Source organism: Phalacrocorax carbo, chromosome 15 (assembly GCF_963921805.1).
Source record: "Phalacrocorax carbo chromosome 15, bPhaCar2.1, whole genome shotgun sequence".
NCBI classification, from domain to species: domain Eukaryota; kingdom Metazoa; phylum Chordata; class Aves; order Suliformes; family Phalacrocoracidae; genus Phalacrocorax; species Phalacrocorax carbo.
Window position 1 is genome coordinate 15,293,834 of NC_087527.1, and position 11,780 is coordinate 15,305,613.

At 48.1% G+C, this 11,780-nt stretch overlaps 1 protein-coding gene across 3 annotated transcripts; it reads right to left on the minus strand.

The window, feature by feature from the left end:
- Window positions 1–412: 412 nt before the first annotated feature.
- Window positions 413–11,497, minus strand: PGAM5 (PGAM family member 5, mitochondrial serine/threonine protein phosphatase). Of its 3 annotated transcripts, XM_064466529.1 has the most exons (7): window positions 11,183–11,497; window positions 7,214–7,392; window positions 5,625–5,750; window positions 4,388–4,476; window positions 3,931–4,064; window positions 1,965–2,164; window positions 413–1,844 (listed from the first exon to the last, which is right to left on the minus strand). In XM_064466529.1, exons 1-6 carry the CDS (start codon window positions 11,446–11,448, stop codon window positions 2,014–2,016), a joined length of 945 nt encoding a protein of 314 aa, XP_064322599.1. In that variant the 5' UTR covers window positions 11,449–11,497; the 3' UTR covers window positions 413–1,844; window positions 1,965–2,013. The 3 variants fall into 3 exon arrangements, with proteins under 3 accessions (XP_064322599.1, XP_064322600.1, XP_064322598.1); XM_064466530.1 differs by having other exon boundaries at window positions 413–2,164; window positions 3,931–4,061; XM_064466528.1 differs by having other exon boundaries at window positions 413–2,164; window positions 11,183–11,496.
- Window positions 11,498–11,780: the final 283 nt, after the last annotated feature.

The following is an 11,780-nucleotide window of genomic DNA, read 5'->3' on the forward strand; positions in this document are numbered from 1 at the left end:
GTGCGCGACGAGCTGCTGCGCGGCCTCCGGCTGCCGCCCACGCAGCACCTCCCTGGGGGCAGCACGCGGGACGCACACGAGGGCTCGTGGCCGGGCAGCGCAGTAAAAACGCACCGAATTGTCACCTCGGCCGCTCCCGCTGCCGGCGAGCGCCGCAGCCCAGGAGGCCGAGGTGCGACGGGCTGCGGCTCGCGTAGTGCACGACAGCGCCTGCGCGTACGCGGCTGTAGGTGAGGGTAATCAACGCTGAGCTAAGCTTACATTTCAGCTATTTGGCGTTAAAAGGACAAAGCTGGTGACTGAACTGCTGCCCCCGCGGTACGAAGGCTGCTCAGCTGGCACACCCTGCACGTCACTGCGCGGCGCTGCAGCCGTGCGGGTCATGCAGCTGCACAACTGAGTAGACAAGAAAGAAAGGCAGACCAGTTATTTTATTCAAAACTTTTTAAAAAGTTAATAGACAAAACCCCCAACAAATTATTCTCATTGCATCAATGAGAGAGACGCCACGATGGTTTCCTCTTGCCTCCACAACCTGCCCCACGCAAGGATCATGCTTTGCTCCCTACAAGCCCTGTTTGCCTTGAACTCCTGCTGAAGCAGCCCCACACCAAACAAGCCCTTAAGCCATGTCCCAGGATGATTGTGTGTCACACAGCTCTGACAGGCGCGACTTCAGGGTCTCATCCACATCCTTGGTGCCAGGAGAACCTGCCAAACACGTTTTGTAGTTGCTGGCCTGCAGCCGATGGTGACATTTGTCACTAGTCCGGGTATGAAGTGAGCCGCGTTCCTACAGCGGTTGGGGGCCAGCAACCAGCCTCGAACCACTTTTGAGCCCCCCCCTCAAAAGCGAGCCCTAGTTCTCAGCCACCCGCCGTTCTCCTCGCACAAGTCCGGCGGGCTCAGCGCTGTACGGAGGCGCCACTGGCGGCACCCTGCCCGCCGGCTGTGCTTGGCCTAGAAAAGCCAGCCCACGGTAACTTTTCCACCATTTCAGGCAGGAGTGGGTTTTAAGCCGCAGTTTGTGTCAATGCTGCAGAGCCTCTGACCTGAAGTAGCGTGACCTGGCACTCGGTGCTGGTATTCCTCTACTCTGAAAGCAAGGTCTCATCATCTGCAAACCAACGGGGGAGCAGAAGCGGCAGAATCTGCTCCTCCAAAGTGTAAGAGGCAGTAACTGGAAGCACACAGAAGATCCCTGCTTTCCTTTCCTCCCATCTTCCCACCACACACTCATCCATCCCTACATCCTGCTACAGACCCAAGTTTTTAGTTAAAGGCTTTACAAAACTGAAAAAGTGTTCAGAATAGCTGCACGGCCTTCCTGAGGATGGGGAACACTTGCTATAAGCAGCAGTTAATTCTAGCACCACAGCTCTGAGGCAAATGTGGTTTTTTTACCCTCTTTGCTTTAAGCTTACAACTCCCAGGCACAGTTTACATGAGTTTTTGGGGGCAGAGGAGAACAATGACACAACATAAACACACATCCTCAACAGCTCACAAACACTGAAGCTTTATCCCTGTGTCCTTTGAACAGCAGAGTACCCTGTTTGTCACTTCAGCAGGAGCTGAAACAAGCTGGCTCAGCAGCAGTTTTAGCTGCAGCGTGGCACAAGGCTGTTCCTTCCCTTCCCGCACCAGCCGCTTTCCTGCGTGAGAATATCCACAGGAGCAAGTTTTGGTTATAGAAGTTCACAGGGGGCAGGGCGGGAAGGCAGCGCTCTCGCAACTGCTGAGCGCGTAGACATTGACCCTCTTCGTATTCCGCAGCTCAGCTTTGTGTTTTGGGGAATCCGTGCGGGCTGGACAGCTTCAGGCTTACCGCGAGTTCTTCTTTTCTGGCCCAAAAGGCAGATATGAAAATGGATGAAGGGGGCAAGGGACTAAAGGACATTTTAAGACAGCAACACACCCCAACATAACAGAGAAAAATCTAGTGGTACTGCAGCCGAACGTACTAGTGCAAAGAGACTGGGCAGCTCCCGGACAGCCGTCGGTTTTGCTCACTCAGGTGCGCGTGATTTTATCTGGAGGCATGAAACCTGTGTCACCCAGCGTTCGAAGCGCCACTCTGCCGTTCGGCCGTATCACCAAGTGAGTTATACTGCCATTGTTCAGAGACATTCGCAGCCAGCCTTCTGGGGGGAACTGCAGCGCTCTGGTAAGAAAAAATAAAATCAAATTCACCCATAAACAGTCAGATTAGCAGGCCGCTCACAGCATCCCCTTCTGTTCCAGATAAGGAAGAAAAAAAAAGGACCGTTGGTGGTCATTCTGCAGCTCGCACGCAAATGCTCCTGCAGCCAGCCCTGGAAAAGTATTTTCCTTTGTGCAATTGATATGAAAACACAACATAGAAAACCGGCCCAGGGCCAGCAACGCGCTGGCACAAGAGTCCAGCCGCTGGGTGCGATTACTGTGGACAGGGTTAATTCAAATCGACCGAAGGCAGAAGCTCGAATGGCGTCAGGTTGCTGGGAGCGCTCTGAGCAACGGACGGGACGGACAGGACGGACGGCAGCGGCCTCAGCACCCCGACAGCTGCCTCTGCAGCCCCGAGGCGTGAGTGGGCAGCAGCACTCCCTTAGCCTTGTCAGGGTGGGCAGGTGCGTAACCACAGCAGCCGAGAGGTGGTGAGAGAGGAGCCATTTGACTTGCCTGTACGTGCCTGTGGAAACAATTCACCACAACTACCTTCCATCAGCTCTTGTCCCTCAGAAGTGGCCATTACAAGTACCTGGTGCTTTTTGCAGACGCACAGCACCACAGCTAGGCTCCAGCTGTTCCAAAATTCCTAACTGAATAGCCTCAGGACTTCAATCAGTTGTAGTAAAGAGCTGGAGAAATTATGGAGTTGTCTCCATCGTCTTTTGCCTCTCATACTGAGGAATAATTTGGGTTTGGCTCTATGACAGTCTTTTAGAAAGGCTAAGAAATTAAGTAACAGCTACAAGTCATGCTAGATTCAAAGAGAACACTACGTGGATCGTGTTCAGATGTGGTATCAGGTAGCCTGGAATGGAAGGCACAGAAGAGAAGTTGAAGAGCGAAGATGCAGCAAAGAGAAAAAGTATATGGTGATTTCAGAAAAAGCCTAGGTAGCAGCAAAACGACCTACTCTGGCACAGGAAAGAATATTTTGTTTACCTGATCAATAATTTTAAGTATAGCAATTTTGAAGAGCTCTAAAGCAGTCCACAGAGCAGACACGCTAGCATTTAACTAGCTCAGCTAAACACAGCTAACTGAAATCGTTGTAGGTATTGATCAGATTAAAGTTTAATCACATCTGTCCTGCTCGAGACAAATTATCTTACAGACAGTGCTTTGCTGATAGGGAAGAGGAATAAAACAGACTCAGCTGCCCGGATCCAGGGCCAGAACCATCCTCTCCTTCATGAACAACCTTGACATTAGCAGATCTAATCCAATACTGGATGTCACTGCAAAGACATACTAATACAACTTGGACATAATACAAGAATTTCCATTAGTGAAGAATTCCCCAAACTAAATCTATCTTTCATTACGTAAGATCAAATTCACGTCAGCTCAAAAAGACGCACCCAGTCAGATGCTGAGTTTGTTGCCTTTTCCAGCACCCAACAGAGGCGCTGTCTCAGGGTTCGGGGAAGCAGGGGCGTATGGTATTACAGAGACCGCTCAGGTGTACGAAAAGGTTTCCAGCCTCGCTGAGGGAGCCTTTTTCACTTTAGAATTTGAACGAAAGTGTTCTCATTTTCAAATCTGTCCTCTATCTGCAAATGAAGCCCGCGATGAAATCACGGCAGCGGCTGATCTCCAGCCACTCCAAACAAGCCAAATCTCCGCATCTCCTCGCTCAGCAGTGCCACACACCAACACCGTTTCAGAAAAGCCATGACCTTCTGCAGAAGGCAGGTGAACCCTCAATCCAGCACGTACCTGCACACAATATAGCGGATCACGTTGGCATGGCAGACAAAGATCTCGTAGCTGTCCTCTTCCTGCTTCGCATCAGCTCTATGAATGAAGTTTCGAAAAGCAGCTTCAATTCGAGCTCCATCTTCGTAATACTGCTAATGGCACAGAGTTGAGAATTAAACACAGCTCAGAGACGCACCTGCCGCTGTCCGCGCCTGCGGACGGGCTGCGCCTTCTAAAGCGTTGTTCTTTAGGGGGACGCACACCTGAGGCTGAACTAATACTTACGGATTGGAAGTTATTTTAACTGTTCTGTACACTTACTGGGGAGGAGAAAAGCATGCAATTATCTAAGGTCTATGATGAAAAGCATCAGCTCGGACACTGCAAATTATCGCTACAGTTGATATAAAGCATATTTTAAAAAAAACACAAACAAAACAAATACAGAAAAAAAAAACTTTAAGTAAAAAGTTACCACAGCTTCTGGTTTCCAGTGAGAGACTGGAGGGTCTGGTTCTATAGGCGCTCCCTCTCGCAGCAGATCAGTACTAATTTTTTTGACTCCTGAAATATCAAATACACATTCGGAAAGGAGTTGTTACTTCACCTGCCAGTGCAGGCAGGCCCACAACTCTGCACTCAATACATTTTCCATATTCTTTCTTCAAGGAAGTCTTCCTCTCCTTCCTAGAGACCATCTTAGCCTACGCACTCCCCGTCAGGGGGCGTGACTCTCTCCAACACAACTGTTCTGTCACCAGCAAGACGAAGTTTACTCCAGCTGAGAACAGCCAGACCAGCTTGGCACCGCAAGCTGGGTCCTGCCAGTCTGCCGCACTTTGAAGAAATGCACTTGCAAGGATGTTAATCAATGCTTTACATCAGTAAATGCTTCTAATTAATGCTTTTATATTTAATAATTGTATTAATATTTTAATCTCTATGGAAGGAAAGATGGCTTAGGTGTGGGGGTTTCTTTGTTTTGGTTTTTTTTTCTTTGGTTTTTTTTTGGTTTGGGGTTTTTCTTGAAGCAGCATATTTAAGGAAACAAACACTGAATGGTTAAGAGAACTGACATTCAGCTAGTCATACCTGAATGTCTGCTAAAATACCAGACAGAATTACGTATAGTCAAATAGCTTTGGTTTAGCTTCTGGTATTTCTGAAGAGCAGGAGGAAAAAAAAAAATCCCAACATAACAATAAACCAAAACAAACCCACCCAAAACCCCGCAACCACCCAAACCCCACATAAACAAAGCGCCCGCACTACCAACCCCTACACCTCTGAGTGTGCCGCGCCTTCCCCCGCACAGCGGACACGGGGGGCCTGCTGACTACCCCAGCAGGCACCGCTACAAGGACCGGGGTTTATGATCCTCTTCTCCCCTGCACTATCACCCCTGAGGCCGAGGACTGAGCCAGTCCTGATGGCCCGTGGCAGCCTCTGCCTTACAAAATGCGTATGTGAAGAGCAACCAGCAGAGTTCCCTACACAGCGGTACATACAGAGGGGCAGATACCTCTTGTATTTTTAAAGATGAGCTGGAAACAAGCAGAATTAGGGTTGTTAGTTCTTTGTATTTACAGACATATGCACACAGGGCTGGAAGTTGGCTAAATGACATCTCAACCTGAAGAACAAGCTTAGAATTCTACTGGAAGCGGTTTTAAGGACCAGAAGACAATGAAAAATTAAGGCAAGGCACTTACCTGGGAGATGTTTGCTTATAATTTCAGTTGTTTCAGTTGCTCTAGTCATGGAGGAGTGGATAATCTGATCAAATTTTAATCCCAAGCTTGCCAGCCTGTGGCCAGTCAGTTCAGCCTGCTCTCGACCTTGAAAACGGTATTCATTATATAAATTGGTGACACTCACGTAAGCGCCTCACACAAACTACCAGAAGCACACTACCAGAAGACACAGAAGGTCTCCATCAGTTTTTTTCCTCTCAAAAAGTAATTGGAAAACATTTTTACCAGAGTCACTACTTATTCAGATCAAGTTTATTGGCTGGACAATTTGAAGTTGTACTTCCATAAACAGGAAAAATTAGGGGTTGGTTTTTTGGTTTGGAGGTTTTTTTAATTAAAAGAATAGAGAGAGCAGAATTTATTCAGAAACTGTCACTGAAGTAGTCAATACCCCTGCCAGCCCCATCCCAAGGGAACCACTTCCAATAAAAGACAGCGCTGACGGAAGCCACCTGCCACCTCTGTGTGCGGGGAGCACAGAGGAGGAACCGCCCACCCAGATCCACTCAGACCTGGCAGCGCGTTTTCCATAAAGGCAAAACCATCCTGGCACAGGTAAGAGCCGCAGCACTTGGATATCCCCGGGAAGGCTTTATTCCATCTTTCAGGTAGGGGGGTGAAAAGGCAACAGACAGTTTAAGTAACCTACCCAAGGCACGGGATGAGACAGGATTAAGATAATCTTATAACAATTATACTTTGTTACCACTTTAAGATGGCACCTTAGTCCTGAAATTAGTGTTTCACTCCTATTTGCACAGTGGCGATTAAGACTTGGAGTGGGGAGAAAAAGGTGTTTGTACCGAACATTTGGCACCAGACTTCCAACATCTCCAGCACAATAATAGTTCTTCCCCCCTCAAAACAGCGTTGGCACACGTATCAATCAAGAAAGTGTCCGCTGCTTTTTAAGTACACTATTAAAATAATACTAATGAACAGTTGAGACTTAGTCACAGGAGCAATGAATTAAGATCAATGCAGACAGAATTTATCCTTGTTTCATGTAACTGATCAGCAGAATTCCCAGAAACAGTGCTTAGTAGCAAAAGTGAAATGTATTTAATTATAAACACTCCAACTGAAAGGAAAGTCAGGGGTTAATTGTTTTCCTTTTTTTTTTTTTTACATAAATCAGCAAATTAACTAACAGAAACACAAGCCACCCTTTAAGAGAAATCTATCCCAAAGTTAGTTGTGGAATTAAGTTTTAAAGCTTAGCCTTGGGGAATTACGTCAGCTAGCATGAAAATTTGCTCAAGCAACCTTAAGATAATTGGAAATTTCCTTTTTGAAGTTTCCTCACAGCTGAGTGTGTTCAGACCTCTGTAAAGCACGTCGGAATGTTTGGATTTAGAGGATCATAAAGGGAAAAAACAAACATATTCATGACATCTTTCTGCCACAAAGGATCCAGAAAGTGGATTAAGGTTTGGCAGCCAGACCCAGAACAGAGCTCAGCTCCTGGCCTGTACTCGTCAGGACAGCAGCACGTAAAAAAACAATTTTCTCAAACCACAAAGTAGGCTGCCTCTAGTCATACATACCAAGCGGGGTCAGCGTTCTGTCTTTATCAGCCCGGCCATCCAAATTATACTGAGAATGACGGATGAGGAATATGTGCCTGGTGGCTTTTGCTTTGCAGTGATCTAAGCGCGAGGCAAGTTCTTCTTCCCCAGTTTCTTCATTTTTCTTTTTGAGGTTGATAAGAGCCAGTGGTTCACGCCTAAGCAAACACATTTATAACGTCATTTTTAGACGGGGAGGCTAAAAGGCAGAGAAATTTTACAGATGGGTTGTCTTGCCTTAGTTCTAGATATAGCTGAAGTATTAAAATTGACTATTTAGCCATTTATATCACAAAACTGATTCAAGGCACTGTGCGAGAGCTATAAATAAAAGCCTGCATTAAAAAAAACCCAAAAGTTAATGCCATAGGTTAAAAGGTGTAACTGACACAGCTCAATTTACTGTTTAGCAACAGCCACCTCTCCATTAATTCTCTGGGGGAAAAGGCAACAAACACAACAGAAAAAGTTAAATCCTAATGCAAACAGATGGTGCAACGCTAAAACATACGAAACCTCCAGTCCATCTCGACAAGATGATTTTAAATGCCAGTGGAGAGTTTATGTTTTAATTCCTGTTGATTCAATAGTTGTTCTTGAGGTTTTCACTGATTTTCTGTCACAGGTATAAAGGTAGGCTTTTTGACAAGAAAACCTGACCTTGAATGATACCCAGGAAAAGAGGAAGAGATGCTGACTGATCATAAAGGAAAGAAAGTGTTCCATATCTAAAAAGCCCTGTGATAACACCCATAAAATCTGCACTTTATCAATCACAGTTTATGTCAAATGACTAAAAAAAAAAAAAAATAATCAACAATATCCTAGAAAGACTCCAGCTTCCTGCAGTGCACCCTGAGAATCATTTTGTGCTTTAAGCTAGGTCACACCAGGTCTCTCCAGTAACACTTCCTTATTTTTCAGCCTGGAGTGTTTAATCTATCCTTTCAGCTTTCCCATCACTCTCTCCCCCCTCACACCACTTGGATCTTTCTTCCATTCTGTGACACTGCTCACGAGCCTCCCTTTCTGCATACTGTAACCTTCCCTCTTGCACATCACCCAGACAGCTGATCCAGAGGAACTGGGCACAGAGGACCTTCCCCTCCCTCCCCCAGTATGACAGATTAGTGCCACAGATTTCCTGCTGCTGACACCAACACCGCACTACCATCGCCAACTGTGCCCAAATCTACCACGGATTAGTCTTCTGGTCCCCCTCTGCACCATCCTCTGCCCCATTAATACAAATCCTTTTGCTAAATCCTTTCCCTTGATCTCCTACCTAAAGAACAGTTAATTTATTTAATTCATACTTCTTCCATTATGATAAACTTGCTTCTGTATTTGTTTATAGATTTTTCAATCAATAATATAATTTTTATTCAGTTTGAGACAAAGTAGTTTGGTCATAGGAAACTGCTGCTTCACATGCCTATTCCTACAGTTCACAGAAAGGTTGGCTTTAAAAAGCCCTGCATCCATTTTGCTTTAGGAGAGACATGATTTCTATTAAACAATGAGGCTCAACACATTCCTTAAGCTGTTGATGAAGTTCAGCAAGGCATTAAAAATGAAACAATAGTCCAACAGCAAGAAGTTCCATTGCTATTTCATAGGATACTTCTTTTGATTCAGTAGGAACTATATTGCTGGAAAGATGCATTAGGAAAACAGAAAAAATGTCTGAAAAACTCAAGCACATTTGTAAAGTACCGTAGGAACTAATTTGTCCCACAGCAGCAAGACGTAACAAGGAATGCCTGGGTGAAAGTCCTGCCCTCTCCCCGGCAGCACCCCTGAAGTCACCCGGTGGTAACATACCCTTTGAAAAGCAACAGATGCTTTAACAAGTCATGAGAAGATAACCAAAGTTAACAATATTTTTAGCATAAGCTAGTTTTAGGAAGTTTGAGCAGGAAAACTTTTAATACTGCTAAGGCTTAAGTAGGTTCTTTTAGGCCACTGGCACTCAGAAGCTGATAAATGCAGTTTTCTGCATTTCCCTTATTAAAAAAAAAAATTGCCCAAGACAGTAGCTGGACAGAACTTGATAAAAAGCAATGGCCGTGTCAGGGACCATCTTTAAACCTAACCAAAACTTAACCCATGACAGCGACCTCTTCAACTTTCTTCCAGGAAGCCCTGACTGTCACTGAAACACAGCAGTCAGCCTGACAAATGTTCTCGTTCTTGTCACATACTTCAAAATCCAGATATTTCTGGTTTTATGTCTAATAAAACTGCTTGCAAGAATCACTGAGAAACTACAGGAAGGCACCTGAAGCCCAGAAATTTACACAGTAAACCAAAGATTTTTCTTTTCCCCCTTCCACACCAAGCTCTCCAGTTAACAGAAGCTTAATTAGACCAGCTTTCAGATAAAGTATTTTACATGAATGAAACTATATCTAGCCTTCTCCAAGAGCTGAGCTGTACAGTCCCTGTGCAAGTGGCACAGACCAACGCAACGTCCGAGGTGTAGCATCACGTCAGATCCACAGGAAGTCTGAAAACAAGATATTTGCATTCTTCCATGTCAAACTTGAAAAGCCATCGGTTGTTAAGAATACTGTAACATCTGGTTATTTGCCCATTACTTGACTTTGTAAATCATTCCCCACCCCAAAGAGAAGCGGTCAGGCGCTCTGGGTACTTACAAGGCAGTTAACAACTTCACGTGTTAAGTGTTTCTGCCAACACCATCCAAAAATCAAAATTAAGACTTCAGCCGGGTACAACCAAAGCCATACCGCACCCATCGGCAGGCGCCGAGCAGCAGGAACCTAAAACTGACCTGTGACGATATGTTTACATAGCACACTTCCACCGAACGCTGGTATAGCCCACTAGCCCTAACTGCTCTGAGGAGTTACCCAGCTATTTTTGTTCAGGCAATTGTGACAGCTCCATCAGTTACAGCACAGCCTCTACTTCCTGAACTGGTAAAAGAAGCAAAACAAAAAGTTACGCGAGCCTGAAAGTACTTCAGAATCCCTGAAAAAAACCCAACCATTTAGCAGAACCCAAAAGGCCTGGATCTGCAGTTAAACAAGATTTAGTACCTCCCTCACTGCAGCTGTGTAACCAGGTATAACCTTATTTAATTAAAGTTTTCTTTTTACAATTAGGGTGTACGCAGCCCTACGTATACGAGCACTTGATTCTGTAGCAGCTCAAAAAAAAAATCAAAACAGGATGCATTATATGATAAAAACCTGCTTAGGTTTGGATTTACTACGATTAAACTGGAGCCTGACATTAAGTCACCCTGGGGAGATAATTCTACCAGGCGGAAGCTAAACGAGCCAAAGCTCAGCACAGATACCTGCACATTCTAGCCGCAGGATCAGAAAAAACCGTAGTTAACCCTCGGGTGAACGTATTTCAGCCCCGAGAAGCACACAACGAAGGCAGGCTCGGAGCAACGTCGCCTTTACAAGGATTCAGGAGCGCGAAGGCGCCGGCGCTTTTCACCCACAAGGATGCTGTTATTAACCAGAAAAATCCTGGCGTAGCCGCGAAGCAACGCCGAGTTAAGAAAAAACCAGGCGCGCCTTCCAGGCAGCGCCCAGGTTTACCGCAAGCCTCAGGCTTTGCAGTCTGCGGGATGCACGCGTTAGAATAAAGGGAGCTGCGCGCCTTCACAGAGGGGAAGGCTGGGAACTGCCTACAACTAACCCCAGCGAGGGCATCCCCTCAGCGCCCCCGGGCGCTGCAGGATTTCGGGAATATTTAAGAATTCCAACTTTGAACACCGCCGGGAAGGGAGTCCTGCGGGCGCCGGGGCTGCTCGGGGGCTGCTGCGGGGCTCATCGCGGGGCTGCTCGGGGAGCTCGGCGGCTGCTGAGGGGCGGCTCACCGCGGCCCCACGCCCTCGGACACCCGCTTCTGGAAGCTTTAGGGGCAGCTCCCGCCGCGGGGTCCCCTCGGGCCCCCCACGCTTACCTGTCCCAGTTGCTGTCCCAGAAGCCGCCGGTGCCGGCGGGTCTCTCAATCCAGCCAGGGGCCGGCGGGCAGGAGGCGGCGGCGGCGGCGGGCGGCAGCAGCAGCAAACCCGGCGGGGCGGCGGGGGGAACGCTGGCGGAACCCCCCGGCCGCGGCTCGGCGTCGCCGCCGCGGGGAGGCTGCTTCCCCACGGCCACGGCGGAGAAGAGGACGGAGCCGCCGGCCAGCCCGCAGGCGGCCAGCGCCAAGGCGCGGCGGAACGACATGGCGGCGGCCGGCAGACCCCCCTCAGCCCCACCGCCCGCCCAGCGCGCCCGGCCCCGCCCCGGACGGAGCGCGGCGTGGGGCAAGATTCCTCCGCGAAGGGCCCGCCGTGGGGCGGGGCGGGGTGTCCGGCGCTGCACAGGGCCCGGCCCAGACGCCCGCGCACCTGAGCCCGGCTCAGGCCGGGGGTGGGCCTCCGCCTTGGGCCGGCCCTGGGGGTAGGCCGAGCTCAGCCACCCGCAGCCGCGCTGGTCGGGGGTGAGGCCGGAGGCCCGGGCAGCAGGCTGAAGGGACTGATCCGGCCTGGCCAGTCCAAAACCGGTTTCTGCCCCAG

Excerpts from the sequence above, each read along its gene's own strand:
- PGAM5 (XM_064466529.1), bottom strand. The coding sequence starts at position 11,448 with ATGTCGTTCCGCCGCGCCTTGGCGCTGGCCGCCTGCGGGCTGGCCGGC. Across the intron at positions 7,393-11,182 it reads TGGGACAGCAACTGGGACAG|GCGTGAACCACTGGCTCTTA; the intron begins GTAAGCGTGGGG and ends GTGTTTGCTTAG. Across the intron at positions 4,477-5,624 it reads TATAAGCAAACATCTCCCAG|GAGTCAAAAAAATTAGTACT; the intron begins GTAAGTGCCTTG and ends TTGATATTTCAG.